At 41.5% G+C, this 13,938-nt stretch overlaps 1 protein-coding gene across 2 annotated transcripts in view; it reads right to left on the bottom strand.

Annotated features, from left to right (window-relative positions):
- Positions 1–13,638, bottom strand: part of ACSS3 (acyl-CoA synthetase short chain family member 3) — an 87,499-nt gene extending 73,861 nt beyond the window's left edge. The window contains exons 1-2 of one of the 2 annotated variants that reach the window (XM_076333686.1): positions 13,238–13,638; positions 5,953–6,097 (exon numbers count right to left, since the gene is read on the bottom strand). In XM_076333686.1, the coding sequence (XP_076189801.1) occupies positions 5,953–6,097; positions 13,238–13,551 (459 nt within the window). In that variant the 5' untranslated portion in view covers positions 13,552–13,638. Of the gene's footprint in view, positions 1–5,952; positions 6,098–13,237 lie in introns of those variants that run through there. The other variant, XM_076333695.1, reaches the window with a different exon arrangement.
- Between the last annotated feature and the right edge of the window lie 300 nt (positions 13,639–13,938).

Genomic DNA, 13,938 nt, shown 5'->3' with positions numbered 1-13,938 from the left:
GCCCCTACCACAGAGATCTTGAACAGATAGTCAGGGGAGGGGAAAGCACTCCGCCAAGCCCACTGCTCATCCACAGACATCCAAGGACATGCACGCCCTTGGTCCCAGGATCAGCAGTCCTGGGACAGAGTCTAGGGAAAAGCATGGCAATGGTGCTGCACATGTCTACACGTCTGCAACCTCCAGAGGACCCCCGCAAGACAACATGCAGGAACATCCCCTTGGCCCACTCTCTGCCACTGCAGGCAATGGGAACTGCAAAACCGGTGGTCCAGATGCCCACCTGAGTAAGTGTGTCTTCCCCTTTCCTGTACGTGTATTGAGCGTGGGACTGTGTTTAGGAGGTTTCTGGTAGAATTAGGGCACTGGTCGCAGAGCTGTGGAAAGGTGGTGTAAGTCTCTAGATCGACTGTGAGAGCTGCTGCACCTTGAGAGATGATTCCCCAGGGGCCGTGAGCTGTGAGAGAAGTTCTGTGGAGCAACAAGCTCTGTCAGAGACCACTTGCCCTGTCCCAGCTCTGCGTGTGTGCCAGGCACAGTCCTGGCAACTGCATAAGCTGTGGACATGGCATGCCTTGATAACACAGCCTCCCTAGGCTTCTGCACAAAACCCCAACCGCATTGTCTCAAATGCAGTGTATAAAGGACCTACTCAGTGGTGGTAGTGGTGCTGGTGCACTCTTCCACAAATAACAAGACAAAATATAAATCAGAATGATTTATATTTCTTTCTCACGCAGCCAGACAGCTGCTGGGATTGCAGTTAGTTACAGTGATTTCTCCTTCCTTCTTTCAGACGCCAAGAAGTTCTTTGGATTGAGAGGAAGCTGGGGATTTTTGGGAAGGGCCATTTTCCTTCCTGGTTTGGGAGATCAGCTGTGGACCGTGTGTCTCCAAGGAGGGACTGGGATGAGATGGGGATTCTGTAATACTTATCAACTTGGCATGGATTTAATGTTTGATCAGAAGTGATGCCATGGCATTCACTCCGCAGAACAGATGGGTTCCAGACAACCATTTGCCTCAGAAGGCATTTCTGGTACTTGTGAAGGATAGCCCATAGTGTTCTGCACAACTCCTACAGCACCTATGTTCCCCTAAAAGGCCATTATTTGTACAACATCCACTTGGAGTGGGGACAGAAATCAGCAGTGAGACAGATGAAGGGTGAGCATGGCAGTTCCTACAGTAATCCACAAGTCAAAGAAGCAAAGATTTGTGGGATAGTTATGTTCAGATGGCTTTGAAGTGAGCTGTGGGACATTCAGTTCAAAGGATGAAACTAAACCTAGTCCAAAGTAAAACTCACAAACCACATATAGTGGAAATGTCAGGAGCCTCAGCAGTTAATTCAGCATGGCTTTGCTTCACTCATCTGCCCAGGCTGCACCAAATTAAACATTACTGTAAGTATCGCTGACATTGACATGCTGCAGTATAACTATCTTGAGTCAGGGGAGATCAAGTTCCAGCTGCTTCTTCAGACTTTTACAGTGTCATTTGGAAGTCTTTTGTGTGGAATGTGAAAAACCCAAGACACCACTCTTTGGAAATTCCTCATTAAGTCTCATCCTTTGAAGAATACTAATATGATATTTTTGAAGAGCTACCCCAGTGATATCACAGTTAAATCTTTCTAGGACATGCACTGAAGAATGCCATTTGCAATTTAAATAAGATAAGGAAAACCAGCATTAAAGAAGTCTAATACATAGTTTTATCAAGATAATGTTGCTTTACCAGAAAAAGAAGATAAAAATTTGGGCTGTCAGTCTCAGTAGGATTTTCTGTCTGTATTCTAGTTTTGATTCTAAAGGCAACTCTAAGAAAAAATATCTTGAAATCAAAGTCACTATTTCTAGCTAAGAAGGATTTGGTCATTTTTCAAGGCAGAAGGCAAAGAAAGAAGATGGAGCAAAGCATGAAGAATGAGAAAGACTACTAGAAACAAAACAATCTGGGTGATTCCTCAGTCATATACAGGAGATTATGAGCAGAGCAAGACAGATACACATATAAATCCAAACTGACAATGGCTAATACAGCTATTTTGGAAGAAGATGCTTTTAGGGTGGTTAATTATGGAAAAAACCTTCCTACAGAAGAAATTACATCCTAGCCCATTGTTGATAACCTGAAGCCCTTCTTTCTCATCCATATTTTTGTAACATTCTGTGCTGTCAGAGGCTTGCGGGGGTGTTGGTTTTACTAATCCCATCACGTTACTGCACTCAGAAATTATTTATTATGGCACTGAATTCAACATGTTAACTGTGCATTGTTATCGAAAAGAATCACAGAGAGAAATCATACTGCTTTTGTGTACATGATCTGTCAAGCATCAACAACTGCAAATAATATGACTCTCAAATCCTTGAGATTTCTTTTCAGCAAGTGAGGCATTCTAGAGAATACACCCAATGATGTAAACAGAAGGGTTTTTTCACCTACCTAACAACCTTTGCCTTAACTTGAAAATGGTAGTATTTTCCAACACAATCAGAAAATTTGTTTTTAAACAAACAGAAGCCATTGCTCCTTACTTCTTCCAGGTATCTTTATATTTCCCTAATACTACACAGATTCAGTAATATTTCTAACAGAATTTGTGTCTCCCTTATCTTTTCCTGCCATCTCACTACAGGAATTAGAGAATCTCCCAAGGCATACTCAAAACTTTGACCTACATCCCCATTTCACTGGCTTCAGTGAAAGGCCTATAACAGGCATCAGTAAAGAAAAAAGTCCAATCAGTACATTCTGGAAGAGTGTTATGTCTTAAATTTGCCAAATTCCTCCTCTCTGCATTTGGAAGATTTCACGTGTAACAACATATAATTAACACGCCTAAAATGCAACTGTATGTACTACGTACAACTTCACTTTAACTGTAATTCTCAAGACTTTCCAAGTGTGAAGACAGTATAGTTGTACAGAGTATCAACACAAACTGATCTTGCCTTTATTTACATCAATAAAGAATTGCTGAAATTGTCCTGCAATACTTCTATTCCAGTTCTGAAAAAAAAAAAAGTTTCCCACAGGTTGGGCATTAAACATCAGCAAGCTTCCAACATTTCTCTCAATTATTTATAGTTCAGTGGTGCTTAACTTCAAATTGCAGCGTCACTGTAGCTCTTAGATCTGAACAGCAATGCAACAAGTAAAAAGGATAGCAATAATTTGAAAACAACAGGCTTCCCGAGTACATAGCTCAAGCTATCCCACCCTCCCTAAGGAGCCTTATTATCTCCAACCAAGCAGCTATGTCATTTTTTTCATCCTTACCATGCGTTTGATCCTGGAACAAACGATCCAACCTGCTACAAAACCCTGCATCTTCCCATCCTGTAACCCACAGTTATCCTACATAACCTCTGGTGAATCCATGTATAAACTCCACTTTTATTACCAAAAGCCAGAAAGAGTTCCACCACTTCAAGTGCTGATGTCTTGTAGAGACATTTTGAACAGGCAGGATGTCTCTGAAAAGACATCCTCATTACAGTATCAGCTTACTGGCCAGACAGACTACTAAACATTTGTTGGACGTGGACAGTCCAAACGACAGTCTGCACACAAATACACACTGTCAGGCTATTTTAAATTGGGAAAGGAACTCAGGAAAGAAGGCAAAAGGCTCCTTTCCCCACCAGGAGGTTCATCAACTTTGGTCATGTGTCTGATCTGTACTCATACTGATCTATAATGAAACATGCAGAGCACTGAAAGTCTCTTTCAAAATGACAGGATATAGTACTTTCAGCTTACGCTGAGCAGACTGAGAACACAGCGACAAGCAGTGACTGAGGGCTGTGAGCCAAACATCATCATCCACGCTCCATAGTGGTTTGGTAGGCCTTTTCTCAAAGTTTCTCCTAGACCCTACAAGATCTATGATACAAAATAGACCAGTCCATGTCTTTCCCATTTTCAGCAAATCTCTTTGTGAATACCTTTGTTATCGGGTGTCCAATAGTTACCACGTAAACCAAGTTAAATTTATTCCACAGAATGGACTAGACAGCTTCAACAGACAAGATAATAATCTCAAATCCTGCCTTTTACTTATATTCCCTTTTGATTAAGGAGAAGAGGAAACTGTAGAGAATTCAGAAACAGTATTTAGATAGGACTCAGCTACCAGCAAGATTATAATGAACTTCTGAATGGGTTCTGCTACATACCCCCAGAAAACTTAAACCAGTTCTTCCATTCTGTTTGGTAATGCTGCTGTAAGAGGAAATGTAGAGGAAAGGTTGTGTATGTCAACTAGCAAAACTTTCTCATTCTGCACAAATCTGCCATATCCCAAAACATTTAATATACTTATAGAGAATGCAGGTACACAAACTTAGGAGACTTAATACCAACATCAAACTTAAAAAGCAAAACAAAGGCTACTTTTCAAGTGCTTTTCAGAGGAAATTTCTATAGAGAGAGTCCACTTAAGATAATTTACATCAAAATATTGTATTACTTCATTAAAATAAAAAGTATTTTTATATGTATGTGCAAATTGATTTCATATATACATATATATATTGTGTATATATTATGTATAAATTATATTTACATATGGTGCATGACAAAATTGTATATATAATTATAATTTTATATATTATATATAAATATTTATATATAAATATGCATTTTATATATAATATCTATAAAATATGTATCTATAAAATATGTATAAATATAAATGTTAGAGATCTATTTTATATATTATATATATAATACTTATCTATAAAAGAATAAATAAAATTAGATAAGGAGTTGGGCCCTTTTAAAGTCTCCTGATTTCTTAAAACACTGAAGCTAGTTGTTCTAGCTCCAACATACTGCATGGTAACTTCTAAGTTCTTTTTCAGACTTAGTAAATCAACAGAAAACTAGTGAGGAGTATATGTTTTCTATATTTTCCTTAAAAGGTAGAGTGCAGTACAGGTTTATCATTTTTTGTAGCTGTATGACTTCTCTTTTCCTGCAACAGTGGAATAAAACCCTCACAAACTGAATTACTGTATTGTGAACCTCATTTCACATTTTAAACCGTAGGTTCACATTACTCCAGACACTACGTGCATGTCTGAAGTAGAGCGAGTGTGTTCCATTCACTGTAATGCATCTTGCACATTGAAACACATTAAGGAAAAATATGAGTCTGACTCCAGCATTTCTTTGCACTCAGCATTAGGTGCAACTGCTACACGTAACTGGAAGAAAAAAGCCAGCTAAACAGAGGAGCAGCGTGAGGGCAAACGACCAGCTGATGGCTGTGAGAGTGGAGAACGGGGCAGACTGCAAACACCCATGGTGGCAACAACCCGCAGCCAGGCACTGAGTAAATCTGAATGGGCTGATGCAGAACTGGGTATTCACGACCCCAGCTGGGGGTAAGCTACCTCAGCTGACAGGGAAGTCGAAATCCACAGACTTTCCAGACAGAAAACTAGTGTGGGGCCACCAGTAGCCCCACTACAGCCTACAGCAAGGCAGGTGATGCAGCTCTCTTTAGAGCTCCTCCCTGTCAAATTTCAACACTCAGTTATGTGCAGCAATAGGCAAGGTACGCATCTTCATTTCTACCGGAATTGTATTTTTGTTCATCATAGCAACTGTCAAGTGACTTGACTAATTGGCTTTACCTTTTAAATATGAAATAAGAACTGTTAGGAGGGGAAAAAAAGAAATCCAATAGAGAAAAGTTCAAAGTTTAACCAACCAGGAAAAAAACTGTTAAACTGCAGAAGAAAAAGAAGAATTAGAGGAAGATCAAAACCTCTTAGATGCAGTATAATTGGGTACAGGTATTGAAGCTTATCAATCAATACTGAGCACAGCAAAAGGAATAAACTAGCAAGGTAGACCATTTCTACCTCTCTAGTATCTACCTGCTGTGCAATATTTACTGGCCATTTTCAGTAACAAGGTTATTTTCAAGCATACCTGTTCAAGAAGTTCCTTATATGTTATTTTCTCTTTGGTATTTGTTACAGGACTGTCATAAATAATGGCAATTTGGTCTCCTCTTCCATTCTCAACATGACGATCTACAGCATTGTAACAGATATTCAGCTCTCCGCCTACAAACCTAAAAAAGAAGTTAAAAGTACATAACAGCCAGCCTTCCAAACTAAGACGACTATTTTTTTGCATTTTTTTTAAGGAATGAGAGCACTCAATTAAAATATAGCTCCTAAAACATTATACTCAGTTCAGGAAGTCATTTTTTAATCTGTAACCTCACAATTTACTCAAAAAGCTAAATAAGCCTATTAGGGAAAATAGTTGAAGTACCGTACCTTAATTGACTTAACTAAGAATCTCCTAAACGTGGTCTTGATTAACTTACTTTGCAGCAATCATTCTGATTTTTATAGCTAAGGTTTCACAGAAAAAGCATACATTCACATAAAATAATCTGACATTATCAAAACGTGTTATTACACTACTTTGTATTTGCATGCACACATATCTTTTTTAGGAAGAACAGGTTCAGGACTCAAAATATTCTTATTCATCTCTTGACAATAATAGTTATGCATACAAGCGATGTGATTCATAGCCTCTTCAACAGCCAGACATTTACAGAAAACTCTCATCTTCTAATTAAAGAACACTTCACAAACTCAGGTTTCATTTTTATTGCCATTTTACACAGAAAAAGAAAATTCAAATGCAGCATAACCCTCAAGTCAGAAAATACAGAAGACACCAGATACAAAGATGACTCTACTAACTGAAAGATGACACAGAATCTAAAAATTAACGTTCAGTCTAAATAATGCTCTTTGTGTTTGTTTTTCTATCTGCACGTATCTCTCTACAGCAAAAAGAAGAGCAACACACAAAAAAACCACACTTGAGAGTTTCCAAAAAGTTCTATGGGGACACTCACTGTGATAATGTGATATTGTTACAATGTAACTAGAAATAAAAACAGATGGCCTAAAGTAACCACTACTAGTTAAAAGAGTATTTCCTTCTTCACCTTTCCTGTCTAGTAAAGGACTGCTCTAAATTAGGATATTTGATATATTATTCATAAATCCATATGCACAGATGCCATAGGATAGTCTTTATTGTCAAAGAATGGCAATTATTAAACCAAAAGCAGTTATGATGTTTAGGATGCGGCAATCTTCTATTGTGACTCCTTTACAATGCTATTAATAAGGAGAAAGTAGGGGACCAGGAAAGTAACAAACACATTCTGTACTACAAACCCCTTCCCATAAAAGAAGAACTGTATTAACAATAAAGGATTGGGAGTTGTTTCACGTAATATGAAGAAACTCTGTATTACTGTCATAAAAGTTGTGTAGGATTCAGGTCATCCATTGATTTTTACATCAGATCACTGTAGGATGATATGAACAAGGGAACAAGAGAGCGCAGTACCTGAGCTACTATGCATAGCCACTTAAGAACAGTCAAAACATGAGCAAGTACCAGAGCTTGGATTCTTCTAAAGATACATGGCAACACCAACACTGCCACATAAATTTTTAACAATCGCTTGCGAACAAGTATGTGAAAAAGATGTGACTGCAAGTTGAAACAAAAAACAAGACTATCTGGACAGTGTGATGAGAGCTTTACTACCCCGTTCAGAAGGAGGGAGGCTCTTACAGGATCAGAGAAGCAGAGATGCACCTACCACGACCACAATTGCAAGACTTTCACTTCTCTACTGTCACCCAAGGACATGCTCAAATACCTCATTCTGGCTGACAGATAAAAAGCTGCCTGGCTTTGAAAAGCTGCCCTGTGCTCCTGCAAACGTCTGTTGATTCAACGATTCCCAAGGAGATGAATACCCGTGAGGAACTTTGATTTGCTTGAAGAAGCTTTAGTTGGAAAGAAACAGCAGCACGAAACCAGGACCCAGTCTTGGAATAAGGACCTCAATGAGACGCTCCTATTTAAAACAGAGTTCTAGAATCAAAAAGAAAATATTCCAATAGACTGCAGAAAGATCAGAGGTGGATCTGCAGGATGTTTGTAAAAAGCTGCCAGTAAATCTTGCCATAATAAGCAGGACTGTAAAATGCTAATCTGTTGCTAACCAGACAATTATCTCAGTGCAGCTTACCAAAGGAATCCAAGCCTGAAGAACCTTTTCTTAGGCTGTGTTCCTAATGCTGAGAAATTAGTAACATTCAACAAACAGAGCAGAGGAAAAGTAAAACAAATAAAAAGAGTCAATAGTAACAACTCTAATACATAAAAGAAACTGGATTCAGTTCACTAGCAGTCTCTTTGAAGAGCTCCTCTACCATCCACTGATGCTATGGCGGAAAAAAATGACAGGGTTCTTCCTGTCAAAAATCACAGCAGAATTTAAAACTGGTTATAGTATCAAAACAGATTCCTTCACAGCAACATTTTAAACCAATATTCTGACAATATCTACCTATCCTTTTGATAAGTCTCTTTTCCCATACATCCATGAAAGCAGCAGCCTTTGATAATCCACATTATGCATAACTTAGATCTAATACGGTATCTTTTTAATAATTTGAGTGTGGTTACCCACATTAGGACCCGCTTGAGCCTCTTTAAAGCTGCCTATAGCAGTCACCTAGGAATTACTGCCTCTTCGTGACCAGGGCTCAGCACCTCCTGTCTCACCCCAGCCCTGAGGTCTCAGAGAGTTTCTGTTGTTTCACAAACAGGAATCTCAAGCACATGCACTTACCTCTTTAATCATACTTTAAAATGACTACTCTATCAACCTTTTAGGACTAGGAGTAGAAGATGGCACGAAAGCGCTCATCTTCTGTTCATGTTTTACTCTTGACAAGTCAGTTAGGTCTTCCATAGCGGAACTCCCGTTCCATACAGCTTAACATCTACCATCTACGGCCTGGAAATTTTTTTTACTGCATTCAGCATTTTCTTGGATGTGACAACAGCCTACTTGCTAGTAATGTAATAACTATAGTAGTGAAGAAGGCAACAAATAATTATGTCTTAATTCACTTCACTCAAATATTCAAAACTTATGCTTTAATTTCCAGCACTATCTGCTATCTTAAGAACCAAAGTAGCTGTATTCAGAGGAACTTTTTAGTCTTCATTCAATGGCTCGGAAGGCAAGTTAGTTAAGAATAAAAAAAGAAAGAAGGTAAAGGTTCTGAATAAAGCTGGCATGCATATATGCAAAAGAAAAAACTACATTAAAATTATTTTGCATCATAACTGTAAAAAAGGCATATTGCTAAAATCCTTTTATGCCATGCAGGGTACATATACTTCTCCTAGCCAGGTTCCCAGGAATCAACTGGATATTTTTTTTTAAATTTTTCTAGACAAAGTGAGAACAGAAGCTGAATAAAGTGTTAGACAAAACCACAACAATATTAGATATTTTGAGATAATTATGTTAATTGATCCAGCCACATTTTTAAAAAGTGTAAGCAACATTTGAATAGCAATCTGTGCAACGTTCCTAAAGTTCGAAAGTGATTTTATATTGCGCTTATGTCTTCGAACCAGAGAAAAAACGTAACTTGCAAAATTGCCCTCTGCCTGCATGCGTTAGGAAAAACTGTTCCTATCATTCCTAAAGAAGTACTTGCTTAACCTTTCTAACTGGGATTCCACAACATCCCAAAATAATCTGTTCAAGTGTTTCACTACTTTTAGCATTAAAAAGATTTTTCTTTCTAACGTCTAAAATCTGCGTCTCCCTTCTTGCAATTTAAGACTTCTAGTTTTGACCTCTTCAAAGCCAACTCAGAGAAGTTTTTCCTTCAGCTTTGTAGCCAAATTCTCTGTAGCCAAATTTTACATGTTTTAAAACTTACATCTCCTTTTTGACTTCTACACCAAACAATTCCAATTTCTTCATCCTTTTCTTGACCAATCATACTTTTTTGCTCTTTTCCTTAGTTTTGATGTGAGCAAAAACAGATGATGTTTTGCACCGTACCAGCCACTGATGAAGGTTAGAACAGTCAATGGTACCTGGGATTACTGCTTCAACAAAACAGCCAGGGGATGGTGACACTGATCACATACCTTTTGGAAATCATTTTGCATCCCACTGACATAATACTGGTATTTCCAATGGCAGAGACTAAAGAAAATGCACTAGGGCATGCTGCACATTTCTTTCATGCTCTTACAGTATTTAGAGAGGATGAATTGGCATTTGGCTTATAGCTACATTTTAAATACGTTAACTGCCTCCTTCACTTCTTCAAGCGAAATAAATGAGACTGGAAAATATATGAAGAGTATCTGTTTCCGTAAGTCTCAGGTTTGGCAACCAAAAACAAAGATACTGAAAAAAACGGGTATTTCTTAATTGACCTAATAATATGTCTCTGAAACAGGAGACAAATTCTAACTCAAGAAGCACATACATGAACTTCTTAATACTATTTTTAAGGTCTACATAAACTGCTTCCTAGGTAAACCTCAGAACCAGAGGTTCATCTTTACCCTGTTAGACCAGCAAGCTATGTTTTTCTCGGAAGCCTTGCCTCTTCCTCAGTTATGTTCTGTCCTCTTTGTTTTCTCTTCAGCGTGTCCTCTGAAAGAGCCTCTTGTATCCTCTCTCTCTCTTATATTCCAGTCTTTTCCTCAAAGAACTTATCTATCTGTTGTCCTGCTGAGCACACTGAATGCTGTAACCATCTGGGACTTCAGAGGCATTACAGTACTACACTAGTATCACATACAGCCTGTTATCACTTAAGGTGAACTTAAATTAAAAAAAAAATAAAATTGCATGTTGCACATTAAGACATTAAAGAGGATTACACAAATTGCTTAATGTTTTATTATCCACAACAGAGCAACAGTTACCTGACATCCAAACAATAATTAGGGCCTGATCTTGAGTCTTCAGAGACTTGCATCTTTGTATAATCCCACAGAATCACAGACTGGTTGAGGTTGGAAAGGACCTCTGGAGGGAAACTGGTCCAACACCCCTGCTCAAGCAGGGCCACCCGGAGCCAGCAGACAGGGACCACGTCCAGATGGTTTTTGAATATCTCTAAGGATGGAAACCCCACAACCAACTCTGTGCCAGTGCTTAGTCACCCTCACATTAAAAAAGTGTTTCCTGGTGTTCAGAGGGAACCTCCTGTGTTTCAGTTTGTGCCCATTGCCTCTTTTCCTGTCACTGGGCACCACTGAGAAGAGCCTGGCTCCATCTTCTGTACACCCTTCAGGTATTTGCCCACATTAACAAGATAATTTCAGTCTGTGGCAATCTGCATCCACAGAGGGAGAAAGATGCAAGTGAGAAGTGAGGCCAGAAAAGACCCTTGGAAGATAAGTCTGACTTCATCCCATGAAACTTTATCCAGTTATCCCTGCCATAAGGCCAGACAACTTCCATCTGAGAAGTCACAAAGCTTTACAAAGAGCTAAGTAACCACGTTACTTTCAGCAAGCAAGCTTATCATGCTCAGCAAATCAAACCACATTTGTTTGACAGAATCTAACAGCAAAATCATGCTCACTAGCGTATATTATACTCTCATTGCTTAGTTCTTAAAAAGTAACCATTGTACTGACTTCATTATTCTGTTCAAAAATGCCAAAGCCAGTGAACTTTACCGGTCTTTAACCACAGAATCACAGAATCATTTAGGTTGGAAAAGACCTTTAAGACCATCGAGTCCAACCGTTAACCTAGCACTGCCAAGTCCACCACTAAACCATGTCCCTTAGCACGACATCACATGTCTTTTAAATACCTCCAGGGATGGTGACTCAACCTGGGCAGCCTGTTCCAGTGCTTAACAACACTTTCAGTGAAGAAATTTTTCCTAATATCCAATCTAAACTTCCCCTGGCGCAACTTGAGGCTGTTTCCGCTTGTCCTATTGCTTGTTACTTGGGAGAAGAGACCAACACCCACCTCGCTACAACCTCCTTTCGGGTAGTTGTAGAGAGCAATAAGGTCTCCCCTGAGCCTGCTTTTCTCCAGGCTAAACAACCCCAGTTCCCTCAGCCGCTCCTCATAGGACTTGTTCTCTAGACCCTTCTCTAGACCCTAATTACGCAGGCAATCCTACCTGCCCTTTTTGAATAGTGCCATGGCCTAGAAATCAAGGTCAGTGGACCCTACCCATCCATTTTAGGACTTCTAACTGTTATACAGCCCTGCTGACTTAAAGACATTTATCCTGGCTGGGTGCTGTTTAACATGCAGCTTAAGACATAGAAACAATATTCACTACTAGAGGTGCCAAGCAATAACATCAGACACCAATAAGAAACCAAGCTCCACTCTACTGGTTCTGTATCTCTTCATTCGGGCAGATTTGAGAATGATTAATATTTTTAACTATATTTTTAGAATTATTAGTGTTTTTAAATTAAAATCAAACCAGAAAAATATAAAAATGGCAAAGAACGTCAATGTACCAAAGATGACCCTCATCCTGCATTGCCTTTTTTTATCCTACATCACCTTGCCCTTCAGAAAAGAACAAAGAGCATGACGTAAACTTGCTGAAAAAGAGGCGATGGTGGTCAACACAGAATCTTAACAGGTAAATTGCCTTTGAGAAAGTACTGAAAATCCTATCCGGTAATTTATAAGAAGGATATCATACTCTGTCTTAGGGCAGTTTGGCATTCACCACATGTATGGTGGTGAACATACATTGGCATATGTATTACAATGCCAATGCTTTTACCAAACATTACCTTAAGCACATCTTCTAAATTATGACCTACTTAGATAGCTTCTAAGATTAAACAACTCTGAAAGCCACCGTTTCTGTGTTTTCATACACCCACCTCCCCTGGTACCTGACGCCCAGTTTCCCGTGCTCAGAGCAGCCTGCTCCCAATCCAGGCCCAAAAGGGGTCGGATGGGGGAGCATCAGGCGCACACACCCACGTCACCCAGACACACACAGACATGTCACACCTGTCACAGTGCATGCTAACTCCCCTCTCACCCCAACACACTCATCCATGCTGCTTTTAATCATTAAGCTTAACCAAGTGTAATCATTAAACTCCTCCATGCTCTGCAGCCATCTCCTTCATCAGCTACAGCACACTGACCACCCCAAATACACGCTGAGGTAGTTTTGTGTAAGCCACGCGACCCCCCACACTCAGCACACCCGCAGCCCCCTCGGCAGGCAGCCCTCCTCGTTACAGCTGAGCTGTGCCCTCCCGCGCCCCGCGGGGCTCACCCGGCCCCGGCCCCGGCCCCTCCACCGCACCGGGGGAACACAGGCAGACTCACCAGGAGGCGCTCCCCGAGCGGCCCCTCTCCAGGGCCCGGGCCCAGGGCTTATACCACTGGATCTGCTCGGCGGCGGCTCCCCAGACCTTCTCGGGCTCCGCCACGGAGGACCTGAAAACTTCCTCGTACTCGCCCAGCGCCCGGGAGGAGGCGGCGCGGCCGCCGGGCGGCGGGCGGCGGGCAGCGGCGGCCCAGCCCGGGAGCGGGCTCCCCGCGCATGGCCGCCCCGGCCGCCGCCAGCCACCGCCGCCGCCCCGGCCCGCCGCCGCCCCAACAAGTTTTGACAACGCCGCCAGCCTGCCCAGGAAACCCATTTTCCGCGGCCTTCAAAGGGAGAGGAGCCGCACAGGCTTCGTTAATGCTCGAAAAAGCCCTCGAACGGCACAAGACGGAGCGGCGGCGGCAGCTCCCCGGGGCCGGCGGGGCACTGCACGCGGGGATGACCCCGCGGCGGGCCGAACCGCCCCCGCCCCGTGCTCCGGCGCTGCCCCCGGACGCCGGCTTCGCTCGCCAGCGGCCAGGAGTCGGGGGGGCGCGGAAGCGACTCGAAGCAGGGCGGCGAGCGTCGCCTCCGCCGTGGACCGGAGCCGCGCCGAGCGGGGTCGAGCGGCCGGCGGCCGCCGCTGCGTGCCGTGGAGCCGCGGGAGAGCCGGGGTGGACGCCAGGTCGGGGCGCCCGGCCCTGTCAGCGCTTGGCTGCGA

The sequence above is a fragment of the Aptenodytes patagonicus genome, chromosome 1, assembly GCF_965638725.1.
Source record: "Aptenodytes patagonicus chromosome 1, bAptPat1.pri.cur, whole genome shotgun sequence".
Lineage (NCBI taxonomy): Eukaryota > Metazoa > Chordata > Aves > Sphenisciformes > Spheniscidae > Aptenodytes > Aptenodytes patagonicus.
The sequence above is the reverse complement of the archived record's forward strand: the minus strand, read 5'-3'. Positions and strand labels throughout refer to the sequence as shown.